Source organism: Mobula birostris, chromosome 3 (assembly GCF_030028105.1).
Source record: "Mobula birostris isolate sMobBir1 chromosome 3, sMobBir1.hap1, whole genome shotgun sequence".
Taxonomy (NCBI): Eukaryota; Metazoa; Chordata; class Chondrichthyes; order Myliobatiformes; family Myliobatidae; genus Mobula; species Mobula birostris.
Genome location: NC_092372.1, coordinates 134,716,789 through 134,737,291, shown reverse-complemented (window position 1 = coordinate 134,737,291; position 20,503 = coordinate 134,716,789). Strand labels below are relative to the sequence as shown.

The following is a 20,503-nucleotide window of genomic DNA, read 5'->3' as shown; positions in this document are numbered from 1 at the left end:
CCCATCACGGGGACTAGACTACCCATCAGTGAGACTAGACTACCCATCAGTGAGACTAGACTACAATCAGTGAGACTAGACTACCCATCATGGGGACTAGACTACCCATCAGTGAGACTAGACTACCCATCATGGGGACTAGACTACCCATCATGGGGACTAGACTACCCATCAGTGAGACTAGACTACCCATCAGTGAGACTAGACTACCATCAGTGAGACTAGACTACCCATCAGTGAGACTAGACTACCCATCATGGGGACTAGACTACCCATCATGGGGACTAGACTACCCATCAGTGAGACTAGACTACCCATCACGGGGACTAGACTACCCATCAGTGAGACTAGACTACCCATCAGTGAGACTAGACTACCCATCATGGGGACTAGACTACCATCAGTGAGACTAGACTACCCATCAGTGAGACTAGACTACCCATCATGGGGACTAGACTACCCATCATGGGGACTAGACTACCCATCAGTGAGACTAGACTACCCATCAGTGAGACTAGACTACCCATCACGGGGACTAGACTACCCATCAGTGAGACTAGACTACCCATCATGGGGACTAGACTACCCATCAGTGAGACTAGACTACCATCAGTGAGACTAGACTACCCATCAGTGAGACTAGACTACCCATCATGGGGACTAGACAACCCATCAGTGAGACTAGACTACCCATCAGTGAGACTAGACTACCATCAGTGAGACTAGACTACCCATCAGTGAGACTAGACTACCCATCACGTGGACTAGACTACCCATCATGGGGACTAGACTACCCATCAGTGAGACTAGACTACCCATCATGGGGACTAGACTACCCATCAGTGAGACTAGACTACCCATCAGTGAGACTAGACTACCCATCATGGGGACTAGACTACCCATCAGTGAGACTAGACTACCCATCATGGGGACTAGACTACCCATCAGTGAGACTAGACTACCATCAGTGAGACTAGACTACCCATCAGTGAGACTAGACTACCCATCATGGGGACTAGACAACCCATCAGTGAGACTAGACTACCCATCATGGGGACTAGACTACCCATCAGTGAGACTAGACTACCCATCAGTGAGACTAGACTACCATCAGTGAGACTAGACTACCCATCAGTGAGACTAGACTACCCATCACGTGGACTAGACTACCCATCATGGGGACTAGACTACCCATCAGTGAGACTAGACTACCCATCATGGGGACTAGATTACCCATCAGTAAGAACATCTTCAAAAGGCAATGCCACAAGAAGGCAGCATCCATCCATCATAAAGGATCCCCACTATCCAGGGCAAGCCCTCTTCTCATTACCACCATCAAAGGGGAGATAGAGAAGCCTGAAGCCACACACTCAATATTTTTGGAACAGCTTCTTCTCCTCTGCTATCAGATTTTTTGAATGGTCCACGAACCCAACATCACTATTTTGCTCTTTCTTTGCACTACTTATTTATTTATTATGTTTCTGGTAGTAACTTATATTACTTTTTAAAATATATTGTACTGTGCTGCTGCCACGAAACAAAAAAATCACAGCATACATCAATCATAATAAACCTGATCCTGATTCTAACCTGTCTGACCTAGGCAAAGTAGAGCAGATCCAGATCTTATGTGAGGCAGGAGTTGTTTTGTGCCATAACCAATTTCTCAGAACGCTTTATTACCATTGCTGTATGTGTTAGTGGACAGTCGTTATTGAGGCAGGTTAACACACTCTTCTAAGCTTAAGTCTACCTTTGGATAATGTGTGTATTATCTTTTAAATGTTGAAAATAGCTGGAAGATTTGTGTTATGTTTCAAAATGCTAAATTAAAAAGTCTCAATAATGAACAGTAGATTTTTTGGTAATTATTAGAAACATTTTCAATGGTCTCATCCCAAGAATGTTACGATATTATTGTCAATTAGTTCTTAGGATGTGGGTGCTCATGACAATGCTAGATTTTTTATTTTGCCCATTTGAATTTACCTTTGAATGGAGTGATTTACTTCACCACTTCAAAGTCTGAGATTGTTGATAGAAAAGTGGGCAGAATTAAAAGAAAAACAAGGTTTCGCATGGGGTTGGTGTAAATGGGCACATTGAGTTCAACATGAACTTGGTAGGCCTAAGGTCTGGTTTCCATGCAGAATGACTATGACTTAATGGAGAGACACAGGAGACCACAAATGATGGAATCTGGAGCAAAAGGCGATCTTCTGGAGGAAAGGAAAAGAAATGTCAGCATTTTGGGTTGAAGTCCTGATGCACAGTTTCATCTTTTCAAAGTCCTTGTTCTGAAGGTACTCTTACAGTGTCACTGGGTGGTAGATCCCTGGATTTTGATGCAGCTATGATAATGGATTGGATGGGGAGTATTTTGGAGAAAACTTGCACTCAGATGCCCTTCACGGTGGTAGAACATGCAGATTTGTGAGGCGATGTTGCAGAAAGCTTGGCAGGTTGCTGAAATGTACTCTGTAGATGGTACTGTATGATCTAACAGTGGAGGGAATGCATGTTATGGTGGTGAATTGGGTGCCAGTCAGGTGGGATGCTTTGTTCTAGATCAGGGGTTCTTTGGTTGCGTTGCGATGGGTAGAGAAAGCTGGACAAGTCAAAGTGTTGATATGCTCAGATTCATCCTCAGTTCTAACAAGTTTAAGGTCTTTTCACTCAAACAGTCAGCAAGGTGTACTTTATGAAGTCCTTCAGTCAGTCACAAGAATTGCAAATCAGGGAGGTCAGGTAAAATTTCTATGGGTTCCAGCACATGTAGGGGCGAAAGGGGAATGAGAGGGTGGATGAGTTGGCAAAGAGGACATTAAAGAAAGAAAATGTAGAAATGCATATTAGTATCAGTAAAGCAGAGGTTAAGTGTGTAATCTGGGAAAAAATCAAGCAAATGTGGCAAGCAAGATGAGACAGGGAGGGGAAAGGGAGGCATTTATATCAAATACAAAGGAGTGTTGCAGGTAGTGGATACAGAAGAGAGGAAACTGTGTGGACTAGGTTAAGGCTGGGATATTGTGCATTAAACAAAACATTGAAAATGATAGGGAAACACCAGACAGGATTGTGTGAGGAATGTCAGGAAGAGGAGTCAGTAGAACATGTAGTTCTGAGTTGCAGGAAGTATGGGATACAGAGAGAGATGATGAGAATTAATCTAAGGGAATTAGGGGTGCAGGAATTCACATTAAAAGTGTTGCTGGGCACGTGTGAGAGAGCACAGGTCAGGGTATTTTTAGCTTTCGTAAGGAGTACAGGGGCTCCAGTTTCTTTCCACATTCCAAAGATATATGAGTTTTTTAGGATAATTGGTCATATTGGTGTAATTGGGTGGCACAGACTCACTGGGCCAGAGGGGTTTGTACCGTGCTGTATCTCTAAATAAATAAAACCTGTCTACCAGAGATGTAAACTAACATTTATCAATTCAGTTTTGAACATTGTCCAGATCTCCCTGTTTATGGACATGACCTGATTCACTCTGTGAGGTCTTGTGAATATAATTGAACGTGGTGCAATATTAATGAACATCACTGTGTTTGGCTCCATAGTGGATTGAGTAACTGATGCAAGAAATTCCTGTGGTAAAACTGTAAGGTTTGGATTGACCTTCAACAGACACAACCATCCTTCATTGTGCTAGGTATGAAACTATGCAGTGGAGATGACTTTCCCTCAATTCCCTATGATCTTCAGCTTACTAAGGATTCTTGATCCTGGCTTGACATATCATCACACTGAACCCATTCATTTCTGTTAATTTTTGCTGGAATAAAGGTGTAGCTATAGGTACTTGCAATGGGCCAAAGACATATTTTGTCTTTTTGAAGCTTTCATCCATTGTTTCAGGGAAAAGAAAATAAAACCAAACACTCTGTGATAAATTCTTATAAGGATTATTTTTCCTCTTTGCTCCTTAGATGTCATGAACCTAGCTGTTCTTTTCCCAACTCTTGTTATTGTGCAGAACTTAAAGACCAAGCAGGAGAGTCACTGTTTTATACACCGTATTTTTCCATTTTACTGAACCAACTGCAAAGGGAAATCTTGGATTTACTGTGTATTCCACAAAATCCATAATTTATTTTCGAAGTAGTGTTTAGTACACAAAGGAGCCTGGTTATGTGCAGAGGCATTCACGGCAGGCTTGGATATCACTTCTGTGATTCCGAATTACATATGCTTGGCCAATGGAAATGCACACCATACTCAGTGTTTTTGAGTTCTCCTTCATTATTGGGTAAAGAAGGCCCATTTGCGGTCCATTGTTGAAATCCCATTTCAAATAAATCAGATAAGTCAAGCACTTTCCTTAGATTCTTTTCTCAAGTGATTCGCACTCCTACATCAAATCACACTACAACATTGACCTACCTCCAACCCCTGTCACAACTCCCACTGAAACATCCAGAGTATGACTGCTGCCCCTAAGCCTAACCCTAATGCGAGGCAATCCACACTCACGTTCCCTTGTCTGAGCCCAACTAAACTGCTGATTAATTCCCTCCACTAACTAATCCTCAGAAAATTAATTGCTGCTCCTGTATCCCTCCATGATGTTTTTCAACGTCTCCAGCAGCAGATCAAAGACCTCCTTGGTTCTTGAAGATCTACTAACTCCAAGTGAAACCAATGGACATAGGAGCAGAATTAGGTTGTTTGGCCCATCTACTCTGATCTGTCATTTCCCTCTCATCCCCATTCTCCTGCCTTCTCCCTGTAAGCTTTCACACGCCCAATCATGAGATTATCAACCTCCACCTTAAATACACCCAATGACTTGGCTTCTACAGCCACCTGTGGCAATAAATTCCACAGATTCACCACCCTCTGGCTAAAGAAATTCCTCTCCATCTCTGTTCCAAAGTGACATCCCTCTATTCTGAGATTGTGCCTTCTGGTCCTAGACTCCCTCACCATATCTCCACCCTCTCTCCACATCCACTCTATCTAGGCCTGTCAACATTCAATAGGTTTCCATGAGATCCTCACTCATTTTTCTAAAGTTCAGTGAGTAAAAGCCCAGAGCCATCAATTGCTCCTCATACAGTAATCTTTCTTTCCCAAAATCATTTTCATGATCCTCCTCTAAACCCTATCCAATGTCAGCACATTCTTACTTAAATAAGGGGTCCAAAACTAGTCACAATACTCCAAAAGAGGCCTCACCAGTGCTTTATAAAGCCTTAGCAATACACCCTTTATATTCTGGTCCTATCCAAATGAATACTAACCATTTTCCTTCCTCACCACTGACTCAACTTGCAAATTAACCTTTAGTCCCTTTGCACCTCGAATTTTTTGAACGTTCTCCCCATTTAGAAAATAGTCTATGCTTTTATTCCTTCTACCAATGTGCATGATCATACATTTCTCAACACTGAATTCCACTTGTCACTTCTTTGCCCATTCTCCTAATCTGTCAAAGTCCTTCTGCAGCTGCCCTACTTCTTTAACACTACCTGTGCCTCCACTTATTTTCGTATCATCCGCAAACTTGGCCATGAAGCCATCAGAAACCAGAACTATCCCATATCAAAGCCCTTCTACTTCAGCCTCTTTCTCCCTGGTCTGCAACTAGTTTACTCAGTATCACCGGTTTAATGTACTTCTATTCCATTTCCAGGCCAAATTGGAATTAGACCCTTTGTTCATTTCACTTTTGCTCCTTTTTCCTTCTCTTCCTCTGAACTTGATGTTTCAGATTTTCCTTTCCAGCTGCTTTATGATTTAATTGGATCCCCATGGTACCATTGAAAGAAGAACAGAGGAATTTTCCCTAACTCCTGAAAATGTTTATTCCCAAACTAATGCCATCAAAACAGAATGTCATGCATCTCAATTACTCTATGTGGGGTCTTTTTGTGTATACATTGGCTCCCAAGCACTTTGGGTAACCTGAGGAAGTACAGGTGATGTGTAGGTTGAACTTCTTTTTATAGAACAATGGTTTTATATTGAACTTCTGAATTTGTTTATATGCCATCTGCTTTGTATTTATTTTCCTGATCCATAGAGTTGAAAAAGATGAGAAATGTAGATTTCTCTGGCCAGTGTATATATGGGATGTGTTCCATCTTTATTGTGCTTTATGTCAACTCTAGTCTTGTCTGAAGCCTCATGAGTAGTTTGTGGATGTGGATGGTGACATCTATATATACAGAGCAGCCCCAGCTGCTGAGTGACTAGCGAGGTGTGTTGTTATTGGAGCATGTTGGAAGACCTCTGAATGTGGAGATCAGAGAGTTAGTGAAGTTCATTATATTCATGGTGGATGTATATTTAAGTTATTGGAAACTCTAGATAAAATTATCATATCTTGTATATTTAGGTAGACATTGTTATTTTTAAGGGTGTATGACATGGTGGGCAGGGAATTACTGTAAGTGTGGTATCACAATATGTTCACTTCTTTGTGCTTACGTTGTTTAAATGTTTTTTTTTTGCTGTCTCAGCAAAAGGAGTGAAGGCTTTATGAAGTATACAGGGCAAAGAACAAAAACATAAATGTTAAATTAGGAGGAGGAAGAAGAAGAAGAGGATGAAGTATTGTCGCAAAAAGGAAACAGTTAGCCAACATTGTACTGGTACAGCGCAGACTAATGGTGCTGATTGTAGAGCTCTCCCTTCAGTTCCAAAGACCAGGGCTCAGTCTTGCTTCCTAATGCTGTCTGCTTGGAGTTTACACATTATCACTGTGACCACAGAAGTTTCCTCCAGATGCTCTGGTTTCTACGTAGCGTGGTAGTGTGGTGGCTAGTGTAATGCTTTATAGCACTAGTGATCGGGGTTGAATTTCTGCTGCTGTCTGTAAGGAGTTCTTCCTATGGATTTTCTTTGAGTGCTCCAGTTTTCTCACACCTTCCAAAGACATATGGATTAGAAAGGATTAGTGAGTTGTGGCCATCCCATGTTGTCCCAGGAAGCATGCCGATACTTACAGGTTACCCCCAAACACACGTTCTGAATTGATGGTTGTTGATGCAAATGACACAGTCCATTGTATGTTTTGATGTATGTGTGACAAATACTAATCTTTCATCTTTCCTCCAATATCTTGAAAACTAGGTTAATTGCTTCATAATATGAAGCTACTTACCGTGGAATGGAACTGCGAAACCTTTTCTTGATAACTCTGGTATTATCCACAGGCTGTCATGAACAAAACCCACACTGGCATCCTACACATTTGCAGTTGAAAAGTCTGAGCAAAGGAGGTTGGTCAGAAAGATTAGAAAGACCACGGAAGGTTTGTGAGATTGAGATTTTAGAGCTTTCTTTGAGGGGTAATGATCAAAATCAGTGGGTCAGCGCTCAGATTTCCTCTACCCAATAAAGCTTAATGATAAGTATTTTATGGATAACTTAAACTCATTTCTTTGGAGTGTTGTATGGAAATTTTATAATCCCTTGCCTGGCTGATACAGATAGGTGCATAAGTATGACTTACACAAGAGCTTGGTTGAACTTCTGGACTGACAGAAAATGGACTGGAATATTTTGTTATTTATTATCACTGACATGTGATGTGAAATTTGTTTTGTTGCAGCAGTACGGTGAAAAACCATAAAAATGCATACATTTCAAAATTAAGTAAACAGTGCATGAAGGGAATAATGAAGGATCATGGACCTTTCAGAAATTTGATGGCAGAAGGGAAGAAGTTGCTTTTAAGTAGTTCAGTGTGGGTCTCCTGGCTTCTCTACCTCCTGCCAGATAGTAGTAACAAGAAGAGGGCATGACCCAGATAGTGTGGTGTCCACAATGATGGATGCCACCTTCTTGCTATGTTTCACTTTTGGAAAGAATCAACTTTAATTAGCTGTTTATGGCTGAAAATAACAGCACTGTATAATTGAAGTTATAGGTAATAATCTTTCCAAAAATGTTTTCCAAATTCTAGGAGTTCTCTTGATTTGAACATGATAACAAAAGAGACTTGTGCTTTTATTGCCAAAAGCTATTCTTGGATTTCCTTTCCTGGTGTTATGCTGTCTATTTGCCCACAACTCTTATCACAAAGGAGAAAATAATCTTCACATGTCAAGTTTTGACTTTCTTAAGGACATTTTGTAGAATCTTCAAAATGATAATTATTTCAAATGTTACATTAATAACTTGCAATTATTGGATATTCTTCTACAGAAATGAGCTAATCAATTGCTCATTTATAGTATTCTAAGATCATAGCTATCACCTGACCTATTCACAAGATGCAAGCTGGTGTAACAGATTTGTATATCATGTCCTATCAGTTAATATGACATCCTATACAGTGATTAAAGATCATTTAATCTGTGAAGCTATTTGACCCATCAGGTTCAAAACAAGCCCCAGGGAAGCGATCCTACTAATGTGATTTCTCCCTGTCTTTATTTTCCTGTACCACTGCAACTTATTCTCTTTCATGAATGTCCACCCTTTCAATCGTTCTCCCTTTTAAGTACACTAAGGGTAATTTACCAGAACTAATTAACCTATCTGTCCATTTACAGTACCCTGTATGGTGTTTTATCCATTAATAAATCCCTCTCATTCATTAATGTCCTGCAGGAACGTATATCGATCATCTTTACTCGTCTAACTTGTACTTGACTTCAGTCACACCAGTTCTCTATGCTCTAAAATACCTTCTGACATATTAAAGGGCAGTTTGGGATGTGCAATAAATGCTGGCCGAGCCAGCAACATTTAGACTATGAACAATGAATTAAAAATAAGATACAGCCACATTTGTTCCAGTATGCCTTCCAAACCCAACCCTGTTCGATATGAAAAAGAACCAGGCATTTATCTTCAGTACATAGGTGTACCTTTCCTAAAAAGGAGGGAGTATCAGTGGACACAGCTGATTGTAAAGGCAGGGACACATTAACACCTTGCCTTTTGCCCTCCTGCTTCAGAGGAGGTTCATGAGAATTATCCTGGGAATGAAAGGGTTAATGTATGAGGAACATTTGATGGCTCTGGGTCTGTGCTCACTGGAGTTTAGAGGAATGAGGGATGTCTCGTTGAAACCTATCGGATGTTGAAAAGCCGAGATAGAGTGGATGTGGAGAAGGTGTTTCCCACTGTGGGGGAATCTAGGACCAGAGGACTGCCTCACAATAGAAAGACCTCCCTTTAGAACAGAGATGAAGAGGAATTTATTTAGCCAGTGGATGGTGAACCTGTGGAATTCTTTGCCGCAAACAGCTGTGGAGATCAGGTCATTGGGCATATTAAAGAGGAGATTGATATATTTGTCATTAGTAAGGTCATCAAAAATTACAGGAAGAGGGCAGGAGAATTGATTTAAGAGGGGTAATACATCTGCCGTGATTGAATGGTGGAGCAGACTCGATGGGCTGATTGGCCTAATTTTGTTCCTCTGTATTATGATCTTATACTTATCAAATTGTACAAATAAATAGCCTTGCTGGGAGAAGTCAGCAGAGGCTGAGGGATGCATGTAGATCCTTCAACAACTCCAACAACTGGGGAATGGGGAGGGCGATACAGTTGGAAGAAGGACTGATCGTTCAGATTAGTGCAGAGTTCCAGCTGTGGTTCTTAAATTATGGATGTGATTAGGCTCCAATATATTAGCATGAGGTGCTCGGAGATGTTCCCTGCTTTCTTTCTGCTGACCAGAAGATCACCTGAAATAGGGGAGTACTGAACAAGAGTCAAGCACTTGCTTTGCAAAGTGAAGCAAATTGGAGGTAGAGCAGTTTGTTATTCCAATGCCAAAATAGGAACCAGTCTTGTGCTCTCTGAAAAGCAACATCGAGAAAAAGAGGACTGGTAATAAAGTGGAAAAAGAAGATTGTTGGCAACTGAATCACAAAGTAAATTGAAAGTAAATTGATTTTAAAATAGCTAATTTATTAATTTCTATTTGTTAGATACAGTCAGTGGCCACTTTATTAAGTGCCTCCTGTGTATAAACCACTGACTGTACATTCATTGTCTTATGCTGTTGTAGCTCATTCACTTCAAGGTATGACCTGTTGTGCATTCAGTGATGCTCTTCAACACACCACCGTTGTAATGCATGGCTACTTGAGTTACTGTCGGCTTCCTGTCAGCTTGAACCAGTTTGGCCATTCTCCTCTGGCCTCTCTCATTAACAAGGCATTTTCATCCACAGAACTGCTATTCACTGGATGATTAGAAATTTGCATAAATTAGCACAGGTGTACCTATTAAAGTGGCCACTGAGTGTATCTTACATATTCGTAATTTTTTATCAATCTTTCAAATAGACCAAAAATACAACTAATTCATGTAAACTGGTGGCCAGCTGGTGGCACAACGGGATCAGCGCTGGACTCCGGAGCGAAGGCTCCCGAGCTCGAATCTGAGTCCGGCCACCCCCAAGCAAGCTTTCCATCTGTGCTGGGCTGAGTGTCGAGCTAGCCACTTGGCCTCGTAAAAAAAAGGGTTGAGTCAGGAACGTTCATGTCGTGACCCGATTAATCCGAAAGGGGACCAATCCTGACATCACGCACCAGACAAGAATGGCTGACTGACTGGTGTGACATGCTAAAAAAAATGTAAAGTGGTGTCAGAGAAAATTACAGATTCCCAGTTCCTTCTGTTAGCAGTTCTCCCTGAGTGGTTCAACTTCATTCAAACCAACTTTTAATGTGCTGTGTCCTACATATGTTTTGAATGGATGGCATTTGTGATATACAAAGGACAAGCAGTCCTGCAATGAGTAACTGTGACTCAGCCTTTGGACCACAGTCTTCCCATTTACAGCACAGTTTGGTGATTGCAATCTCCTGCTGCAATAAAATATTCATTTGCTTTCCCTGCACTTATCATGCAGTATTTAAACTTTTCCAGTAAACTGGGTTATATTTAGTCCCAAATGCTGGAATATATATATAGACTACAGTCCAATGAATTGGACCTATGATGCCTACTGGTTTGTGGAAACATGTTTTCTTTTTCTCTTGGTTTGTTTTCCCTATTGATAACTATAATATAGACAAAGCAGCTAATATACCCCCAGAAAGCTAATAGTTTACTTTCCATTGAGTGCATTCTATTAATTTAATTAAGACAATCTGATATAATCTGAATGTTGATTCAAAATGATTTTTATTCAAGAGGCTGTGAGAAAATAACCCTAATTACCACATTTTATGTAAGCTTTCAAAAAAAGCATGCTTTAATATTTTATGAGCTTGAGAGAGAGAGAGACAATGGAATGCTCTTGGCTGACCAAAATTCCCTTAAGACGTCCATTATTTTAGACATGTTCCTTCACTCCTTTGATGTCCAGAATACTCGAGAGGCTGTTAAACTGGAGGGAGTCAATTGATGAATTGTGTGTGCGTATGGATATATGTTGGTTTTGGAGTGGGATGTGGGGGTGTCGTGTGATTGGTTTGATAGCATTTTGCTGGCCCTGTACAAGTTGAAGCACCTGAAGAAAGACAAAATAGCATTGTCCCACAGAGATGTCATGATCTCACTGTGTCATGCAGCAACACATCAAACCCTTGCTTAAAGGGTGGTAGACTTTTTTTTCCATCACTGGGATTTCCAAGTTGGATATTGTATCTGGACATATCAGTAATCAAACACATGTCTAGATGAACTCTGTGACAGCCTGAGTTTTACTAGACCGACCACAAAGTGATCTCAGAAGAGGAAGGGATACTGCCACAAAATGGGCAAAATGGAGCATAAATCAGCATTTCAGATTTACAGCAAAAAAATATTATTTCAGATGTGGCGTAGCAGAAAACAGGTGCATACATTGAAAGCTGCCAAACAGGCCGAGTACACAAAGGGTTGGCTATCAGCCCTCATTTATCTATTATGTGTGGTCTGTGTACTTTAGGGACAGCCAGCAATCAGGATGTGCTTGCTGAGGACTTCCCAGGAGCCAGCAGTAGGGTATCTAAACAATAAAATCTTATGTTCAATGGCTAAATGTAAATCTGCTTTAAACCAGCATGAAATTGTACTAAAATTCAATAATTTTCAGTTACTTCTTTGTCACATTTGGTAGATGCAAATCTGAATATATTATTGGATCACATGTGCACATCAGTGAACAAATTGACAAATGATCATCTCCCATCGTAAGCTACACAGTATTTATCAGAAACTTTCTCTTGAAAATACTTAATCTTGTAATCAAGGTTCACACAAATTTAGTTGCTCATTAAAGAAAATAACAGGATAAAACACTGGTCAAAATTTCAGAGGTAGCAGCTTTTAGCATCTTGTACTCAATTTTTAACACATTTCAAATTTTATTTGTATACATTAGTTGGACTTAGGAGCAAAAATTAAACAGGTTCAATAACAAGTGCACAATCCACTGCCAGAAAGCCACCTCCCATTAGACCGCAGAACAGTATTGAGAAAATATATTACCTAACTCTTAAAAGTATTTTGTTCAATATTTTCAACCTCAGCTTTAAATATCTATCTATTTTACGAGATTTTGAGAATTCATGTTGATTTGAATCATTTGAAGTTGTATTCCTGGGTGGCAGTTCTTAGTTGAGCCAGCAGGTGGAGCATTATGCAGATAGGGTCCTGCCTTGGGTCACCCTGGCCTCCGGGGAAATAATTCCAAAGGTAGATTTTGACTTTGTTGTACATTGTAAATCAGGAGCTAATTTCTCCCATTTGGAACTTCCATTTGCTTAAGGGAATATCATTCAACCATTATTATTAAAACAGTGGTCACACACAGGTTGGCTGCATTTCTCTGCATTTGAGTTTCACAAGCACTGAGCCTTGGAATTTCCTGCGTTTGTGAAAACCACTCAATGTTAGAAATATTTCCCTTTCATTTGATCTCTTTTTTTTTCTTTTTGAGCTTTTTATCTGTCATTGTTTAATATTTCTTCACAAACTCAGAATGTGTGTCACATTGTTAACTTGTTTGACCTACTACCTCTTGCCAATGAAATTAATTCAGGTTACAACACCTAAAATTGTTTTCCTTGTTTTGATAGCTGGTGTGAGGGTCTATGGATTAGGAAAATGTACATGATAAATTTAAATATAAACATTTTCAAAAGAAACAATGCTATGTATTCCTTTTCTCTAAATAGTTGAAGTCAGCTCTCCACTGCCATTGGCGCTACAATCAACAACCCCAGTAGATTTAAGATCTGATCTGCAGATTGCAATGCCTGTGGTGGACGCGGCTGCCAGGGAGACCCAGCTGCAGCAAGAACTGCTCCTTCTACAGCATCAACACCAACTTCAGAAACAGCTTCTCTTCGCTGAGTTCCAGAAACAACATGAAACCCTCACCAGGCAGCACCAAGTCCAGCTTCAAGAGCACCTCAAGGTACATCAAACCCAAACAAAATGCACTACAAATGGAGAAAGAGATGAGCAATGAAGTACTTTGAGATTTATTATTAACAGTTTAACGACATTGTTAAATAGATCACAGCAAAGTGCTTTTCCATACAACCATGGGTGTAAAATACCTTTTGTTGTGACATTACTGTTTTTTTAAATGAAAACAATGTCACCGTTATTTTGTTTTTGCCAGCTATTTCATCCTGGTGTTATGCAGTAGATTTCCAGCACTTCTTCTGCGTAACTACTTTAACCAAGTAGTTCACCCACATGATGTACACCCACACACAAGTTCTCCAGTCTGCAAATTGGAAATTATTTAAACGAGTGGAAGTAATTACTTGTTTACACACACAAATTGCTGGAGGAACTTGGCAGGTCAGACAGCATCTATGGAGAGGAATAAAGAGTCAATGTTTATTATTTGTTTACATCCCACAACCCACCCAATGGTTTCAACCCCCACTTGGAAAGTCACTGGGCTAGAGAAAGTTACAGACTTTGAAGGACTGATGGGGCTTCCACTCCTATCATCCTCTCAGTCTGCTGTTAGGGCAGATTCAGAACCTCTGCTGTCTCACAGTTCAGAAGGATTGAGCACATAGCTCTTGGGAGCTCAGCAACTGCTTTAAGCTGTGATTCCTTCATCAGATGCCACAGAGAAACGGCAACACCGACACATGGTTTCCCAGTTGATCACTGGTTATTACTTCATTTTTGAGGTTTCAACCAGGAGACAGATCCTCTCAATAAAAAGCAGCCCTGATTAGGTAAGTCAGATCATGGTAGAGTTTGGCTTGAGACAATGTCAAAAACTTCATGCCTGTGCGGCTATAACATTAGCCTTATTTAACCTTACTTAAATCACACTTGATAAGATTTGTCCAATAATTGAATTTGTGCTCCGACTTGCAAATTTATTATAGTATAAATATTTATTAAAAATTTACCTATTGCTCTGTTATTCCATTGCACAAAATGGCATATTTTAGAATAGGTATCATTTCCCACGAACAAGCAATTGCATTCGCATCCCTGTCATAACTGCAAGATTATAGCATTTCAAAACAACTGAGGTCTTTCAAATTTTATTTAAGATTAATTTCCTAAAATTGGTCCAAAATTTCCACTCCAAAGCTGCAATACTGCATGGAACTGCCATCAACAGTGCAGTTTCAGGTCTCCTTATGTGAGTGTGCACAAACACAGAAACCCCAACTTTCCACTCAGTTGATTTTCTCATTGTTGTCTGATGTTAGACTCACGGTGTAGTCCAGCAAGGTTATTTTCAAAATTGAGGAAGAGCTATGAGTGTGGGTTGGGGGTGAACTGGTAAATTACAGGTAATTTTGTATTGTTAATTAATTGATTTCTGACACTTTAACAAAATGTAATACTTATTTAAAACTTACACCTGGCAAAATATTCATGCCGATTACTGAAAATAATGATAGAAGTCAAATTTGCTCATCAAATTAAATTAAAAACTTGTGATATTTAGCATCCTGGTACATCTAAGAAAATGTGACTATCCATGTTGTCTGTGTTCTTCAAAGTAAGCATCTTTACAGCCAGGGCATCCATCTTGCTGAACCAACTTGCCCTTGGTCTTTTCATGCCTACTGACAATACAATATGCTGTATGAAACAAGCAGTGAAATTTTAACAGTGCAGACGATCTATAGCTTCTTCACCACAAGGTGAATCACCTTGTTCTGCTTCAGTTCAGGGGCAAACCAAGGCTGATGAAAGTGAAGCTTGTCTCACCATGGCAGGCGAATGTAAATAACCAGCAGCCCAGCAACTCAAACTCAGCATGCTGTGGTGGAGACCAAACACACAGTAGCTTGAGCCACTCCTTTGACCACTGCTCAAGAGATAATCGTAAAATTGATTAACTCCTTTGTAATGTTTGTGTCCTAAATGCTGTTGTCTCCATTTGAAAGCAACAACAGGAATTGCTAGCTGTACAACATCAGCAGGAGATTGTGGAGCAGGAACGTAAACTGGAAAAACAGCGGCAGCAGCAAGAGCTCGGAAGACAACTACATGAGCAACATCTTCTGTCACTTCGAAACAAAGAAAGGGGCAGAGAAAGTATGTACTTAAGTCATTTAATCCAGTCTTGCACTTACTGTTTAAATTACTTTGTATGAAAAATCCACAGAATTCTTTAGAGTCGAATATTGATCGCAGCTGTTAGTGGAGCCTGCAGTAGCAACGATGCAGTACAATATGGTTGATCCAATCAGAAGAATAGGAACTTAGGAAAAATCAAACACAAGCAGGTGGTTTGGCCCTTTGAGCCTTCTCTGTGATTCAACGTTAGCATGGCTGATTCTCCATTTCAGTACCATTTCCCTGCTTTCTCTCCATATACTTTGATGCCTTTTGTGTCCGGATTATTAATTCAGAATGCCAATGGTCAATTTTGCTTTTATTAAAATAAATAGTTCTGGTAAATAAGAAACAGCTTTTATTTTAATTGTTATTTCCTGACCTTTTCCTTTATCTCTGAATTTTATAATTTAATTTAGCAGCTTTGGACAGAGGAGGAGGGGAAAAATCAACATTCTACTCTTGACTTCTATATAATTTTCTAGAAACTTGATAAGTAGAACATTGGGGATATTTGACTATACTCAATGATCTTCCATGTGCTACAGCAGTTGAGCAGGAAAATTGCAAGGATAGTCCACAAATAACTGTTATAGGATCAGGCTTGGCTGTGATACTCCTCCATTGCTAAATCTTTTCACAAGAAAGAAATATAATTATCTGAATACTTCTGTGATAAATCACAGAAGTATGATAATATCATTGAATGACTACTTGACTCATGGCATTGCTATTGATTATACAGAGACAGGAAATGCCTTCAGCACATCATCAGCAGCCAATTCTACCTTTTAAGTTAGTTTTGAAGCTTGCCTGGTTGAAATCTGCCATAATTATCGGGAAGGCTCTATTTTATCCCTGCTGATCATGGAGCTTAGCTGCTTCAGTGTCTGCCTGATGTTGACCAGAAGTGGAATGTACACCAGTACCAGGATGATGGTGGAAAACTCCCTCGGCAGATAGAAAGGATGACACTTGACCACTAGATTTTCCAGATCGACAAGCAGGACTGAGACAGAACTCCCATATCTATGCACCACAATGAGTTAATCCTGAGTGTACTCCACCTCCTCTACCTTTAGAAGACACAAAAGGTGACCTATCTGTTCAGTTAATGGAAAAACCCTCGAGCTGCAGTGCTGCATCCAAAATGGTAGGATTGAGCCATGTTTCCATGAAGCAAAATGCACAACAGTCCCTGATGTTCCCCTGGTACATCGATCTTGCTCTGAGGTCTTCAATTTTATTTTCCAGAGACTGTACATTTACTAGCAAGATAGTTGAGAGAGAGGCGGGTGGGGTCTAAAGCCTTGATGTTTCAATCGTACATGTAGCCCAGCATCCTTTCCTTGCTTCCTTTATTTTCAAAAAGGAAACTGCACTCGTGACCTGAGTCTGCAGTCCAGGATCCATCAATTTTGAGTATTCATGGATCTTTTTTTAAACCATCTTAGAACAGTGCTGCTTACTGAAGTACCATGGCTGTGACTGTGAATTTCACCTGTAGTAATCCAGAATGGGAATATTTGATAATTCCCATTGGAGCTCCACGCAGCGAGTCTCACCTTATTGGCACCATCTTTCACAAGTGATGGGGAATTACTAATTATGTATTAATTGTATAACAGTTCCTTATAATTTTCTGCTTATTTTAGTAAATATGTAGAAGGCACCAGTTGGCACCAGTTATTATTCCAAGAATCCTGCCAGATGTGATGGAATATCAGATTCAAAACCCAATAACATACTAACAATAACGGTACCATTGTCAGTTTTCTTCTATTTTTATTAATAACATGCCTTGATCGTTGGGTGTGAGCTTTGCTGATTGAAAATTGTGAAAACCATCGACATAGTGAAGGGAACTTTCAGTAAATACCAATAGTTGCACAATATGCAACAAAATATATGTGAGTGTTAGACATCACACAGTTATTCTGATATATAAACAGTGCTGCCAGGAAACAATTTAAGTATAAAGTGGTTCCAAATGCTCTATCCTGGTACATATTTTCAGCCAGTACTCAGTGGAAAAAGGTCAGCTTCTGACGCCAGCAAACGCAATTGTTAATAACTGTGTGACAACAGTAAAGCCTTCAGACTTTGCAGTTACTTCACTGCTTGTACTTTAAAAGTACTCATCTATGTAGCACAGAAAAAAAGGAACTGAACAAATGCATCAGTGGGAAGCTTGTCTTTAGGGGACAATTCATTTCTTTGAAGTTTCTATGCTTGTTGAAAGGGGTCAATACATAGATCCAATAGGGACCCACATATTTCATTAGCATGAATTAATTTGGTGCATGGTTCACTCTTTCCTAAAGTCAATTGGCTTCTGATTCATTTAAATGATGTTTCTGTTTGGCAAAGGTATTGATGTTAAATTAATAACAGATTTGACATTTTCAGAGTGCAAGAGGAAGCCTATTTTTGGGAAAAACACAAATAGTAAATGAATTTCATAGCAGTGTGGTGGCAATAGAACCACAGGACATGTGACATTTTTCAAAAGCCTAATAGCATTTTGCCATTTAGTTGCTCCACCCAACATGGTGATCACTGATTTGTTTAATACCATTTGTACCATCTTTCAGTTATGCTATCAGCAACAATTGGACATACTTTACTTATGCTACAAGACAGTACGTGTGCTGCATTTTCTTTCCAAATTTCAGCAGTCTGAGGTACTCACCTGCTTCAAGCAGACTTCAATTATACCACTGCCTAAGAGGAATGTGGTAACCTGCCTCAATGATTATCATCCAGTTGCACTTACATTCATCGTGATGAAGGTTTTGAAAGGTTGCTGATTAAACATATCAACTCCTGCCTGTGAAGTGACTTGGATCCTCTCCAATTTGTCTACCATCACAACAGATCCACAACAGATGCCATTTCATTGGTTCTTCACTCAATCCATCATTGCTGAACAGTAATGATGCATATATCAGGATGTTCTTTATCAACTACAGCTCAGCATTCAGTGGCGTCATCCACTCAAAAAGATTCAATAAATTTCAAGACCTAGGCCTCAATACCTCCTTGTGCATTTGGATCCTTGATTTCCTCACTTGCAGATCCTGGTCCGGTCAGATTGGGAATAACATCTGCGCCATGATCTCCATCAGTACGGATGCACCACAAGGCTGTATGTTTAGCCCCCTGCTCTACTTGCTTTACATTCATAAGTGTGAGGCAAAGCACAGCTCTAATGCCATATTTAAGTTTGCTGATGATACCACTGTCTTGGCCGAATCAAAGGTGGTGGCAGATCAGCATGTAGGAGGGAGACTGAAAACCTGGCTAAGTGGTGCCACAACATAAACCTCTCACTCAATGTCAGCAAGACCAAGGTTCTGATTATTGACTTCAGGAGGATGAAACTGGAGGTCATGAGCCAGTCCTCATCAGGTGATTGGAGGTGAAGAGGGTCAGCAACTTTAAGTCCTTTGGTGTTATCATTTCAGAGGACCTGTCCTGGGCCCAGCATGTAATTGCAATTACAAAGAAAGCATGGCAGCACCTGTACTTAAAAGTTTGCAAAGATTTGGCATGACATCTAAAACTTTGACAGACTTCAACAGATGTGTGGCAGAGAGTACATTGAGTGGCCGCATCGCTACTTGATATGGGAACACCAATTCCCTTGAGCGTAAAATCCTAGAAAAAGTAGTGGATATAGACCAGTCCATCACAGGTAAAGCCCACCCTACCATTAAGCACATCTACTTTGATGAGCTTTGATCAGTGGCCAATTCATGCATCAGAAGTTTGGAGAGGAGGGGACTTCAATCAGATCAACTGCTTATGGGTAAAAGCCAGGAGAGGGTCACAGCAGCGTAATAGAGCTTTGACCAGCAATCAATCGGCGCTTGAGAATGATTGGTAAGACCAATTTAAAGGAGGGCAGGGGCCTCATCAGGAAGAAGGCACAGTAGCATCAGGACCCACACCACCTAGTTCAGGAACAGTTATTACCCCTCAGCCATCAGGCTCTTGAACCAGTGCAAAGTACTTCACTCATCCAATCACTGAACTGTTTACAACCTATGGACTCACTTCCAAGGGTTCTTCATCTCATGTTTTCAATATTCATTGCTAATTTATTTATTGTTATTGTTTCCTTTCTGTTTTTTGTATTTGCACTGTTTGTTGCTTTTTGCACCAAGTCGGTCCTGTTGGGCATTGTCTTTAATTGATTCTATTATGTTTCTTGGATTACTGGGAATGCCTGCAAGAAAACAAATCCTAAGGCTGTATGTGGTGAAGTATACAGTATGTGCTTTGATAATGAATCTATTTTGAACTTTGAAGTTAATTAATCTAAACAGCCCTTTAATTACCTAATGATCTGAATGTTCGTTGTTTCAAAGATCACAATCGATAAATATAGAGGATGGCATTTAGTTATTTCCACTCTTATGTTTGCTGATTTCAGCTGGGAAAATAACGAGGCATTTGCTCAGCTATCTTTATGAAAGGCACAGCAACCTTTCTGTTCCTAACGATTTCTAGGCTTCTGTTAAGAATATGTCAGTTCTCATTCCATTGATGCTGGCTATACTATACATGAATGTGGGTCAGGTAAGTGTAGGAGTAGACTTGGCTATGATGTCTCTGAACAGTCACATAGTGTGCCAACATCTGTTCTAGTTCATAAGTGAAAAGCCGCAACTTTGCTCACACACAGGAAGGTCGTTAGCTCTAGGGAATTCTATTTATTCAAAGATACTGCACAGTAATAGGCTTTTCTAGACCAATGAGCCTGTACTGCCCACTTACACCCATGTGACCAATTAACTGTACGTCTTTGAAATATGGGAGGAAACCAGAGTACCCAGAGGAAGCCCGGGCGGTCACAGGAAGAATGTACAAACTCCTTACAGACATTGGCAGAATTGACCCTGGGTCGCTGGCGCATTACACTATGCTACTGTGCTGCCCAAGTAAAGAAAGGAGAAAAGAAAAAGGTTTCAAGGAGATCCAGGGTAAAACTATGCCATTTTCAGTGATGCCAATGTCTTGCCATATATATTGC

At 40.1% G+C, this 20,503-nt stretch overlaps 1 protein-coding gene across 1 annotated transcript in view; it reads left to right on the top strand.

Annotated features, from left to right (window-relative positions):
* LOC140195287 (histone deacetylase 9-like) overlaps positions 1-20,503 on the top strand; it is a 700,837-nt gene that overhangs the window by 448,700 nt on the left and 231,634 nt on the right. Inside the window, exons 5-6 of the mRNA XM_072253371.1 lie at positions 13,089-13,330; positions 15,294-15,444. Coding sequence (XP_072109472.1) covers positions 13,089-13,330; positions 15,294-15,444 — 393 coding nt within the window. The remainder of the gene's footprint in view (positions 1-13,088; positions 13,331-15,293; positions 15,445-20,503) is intronic.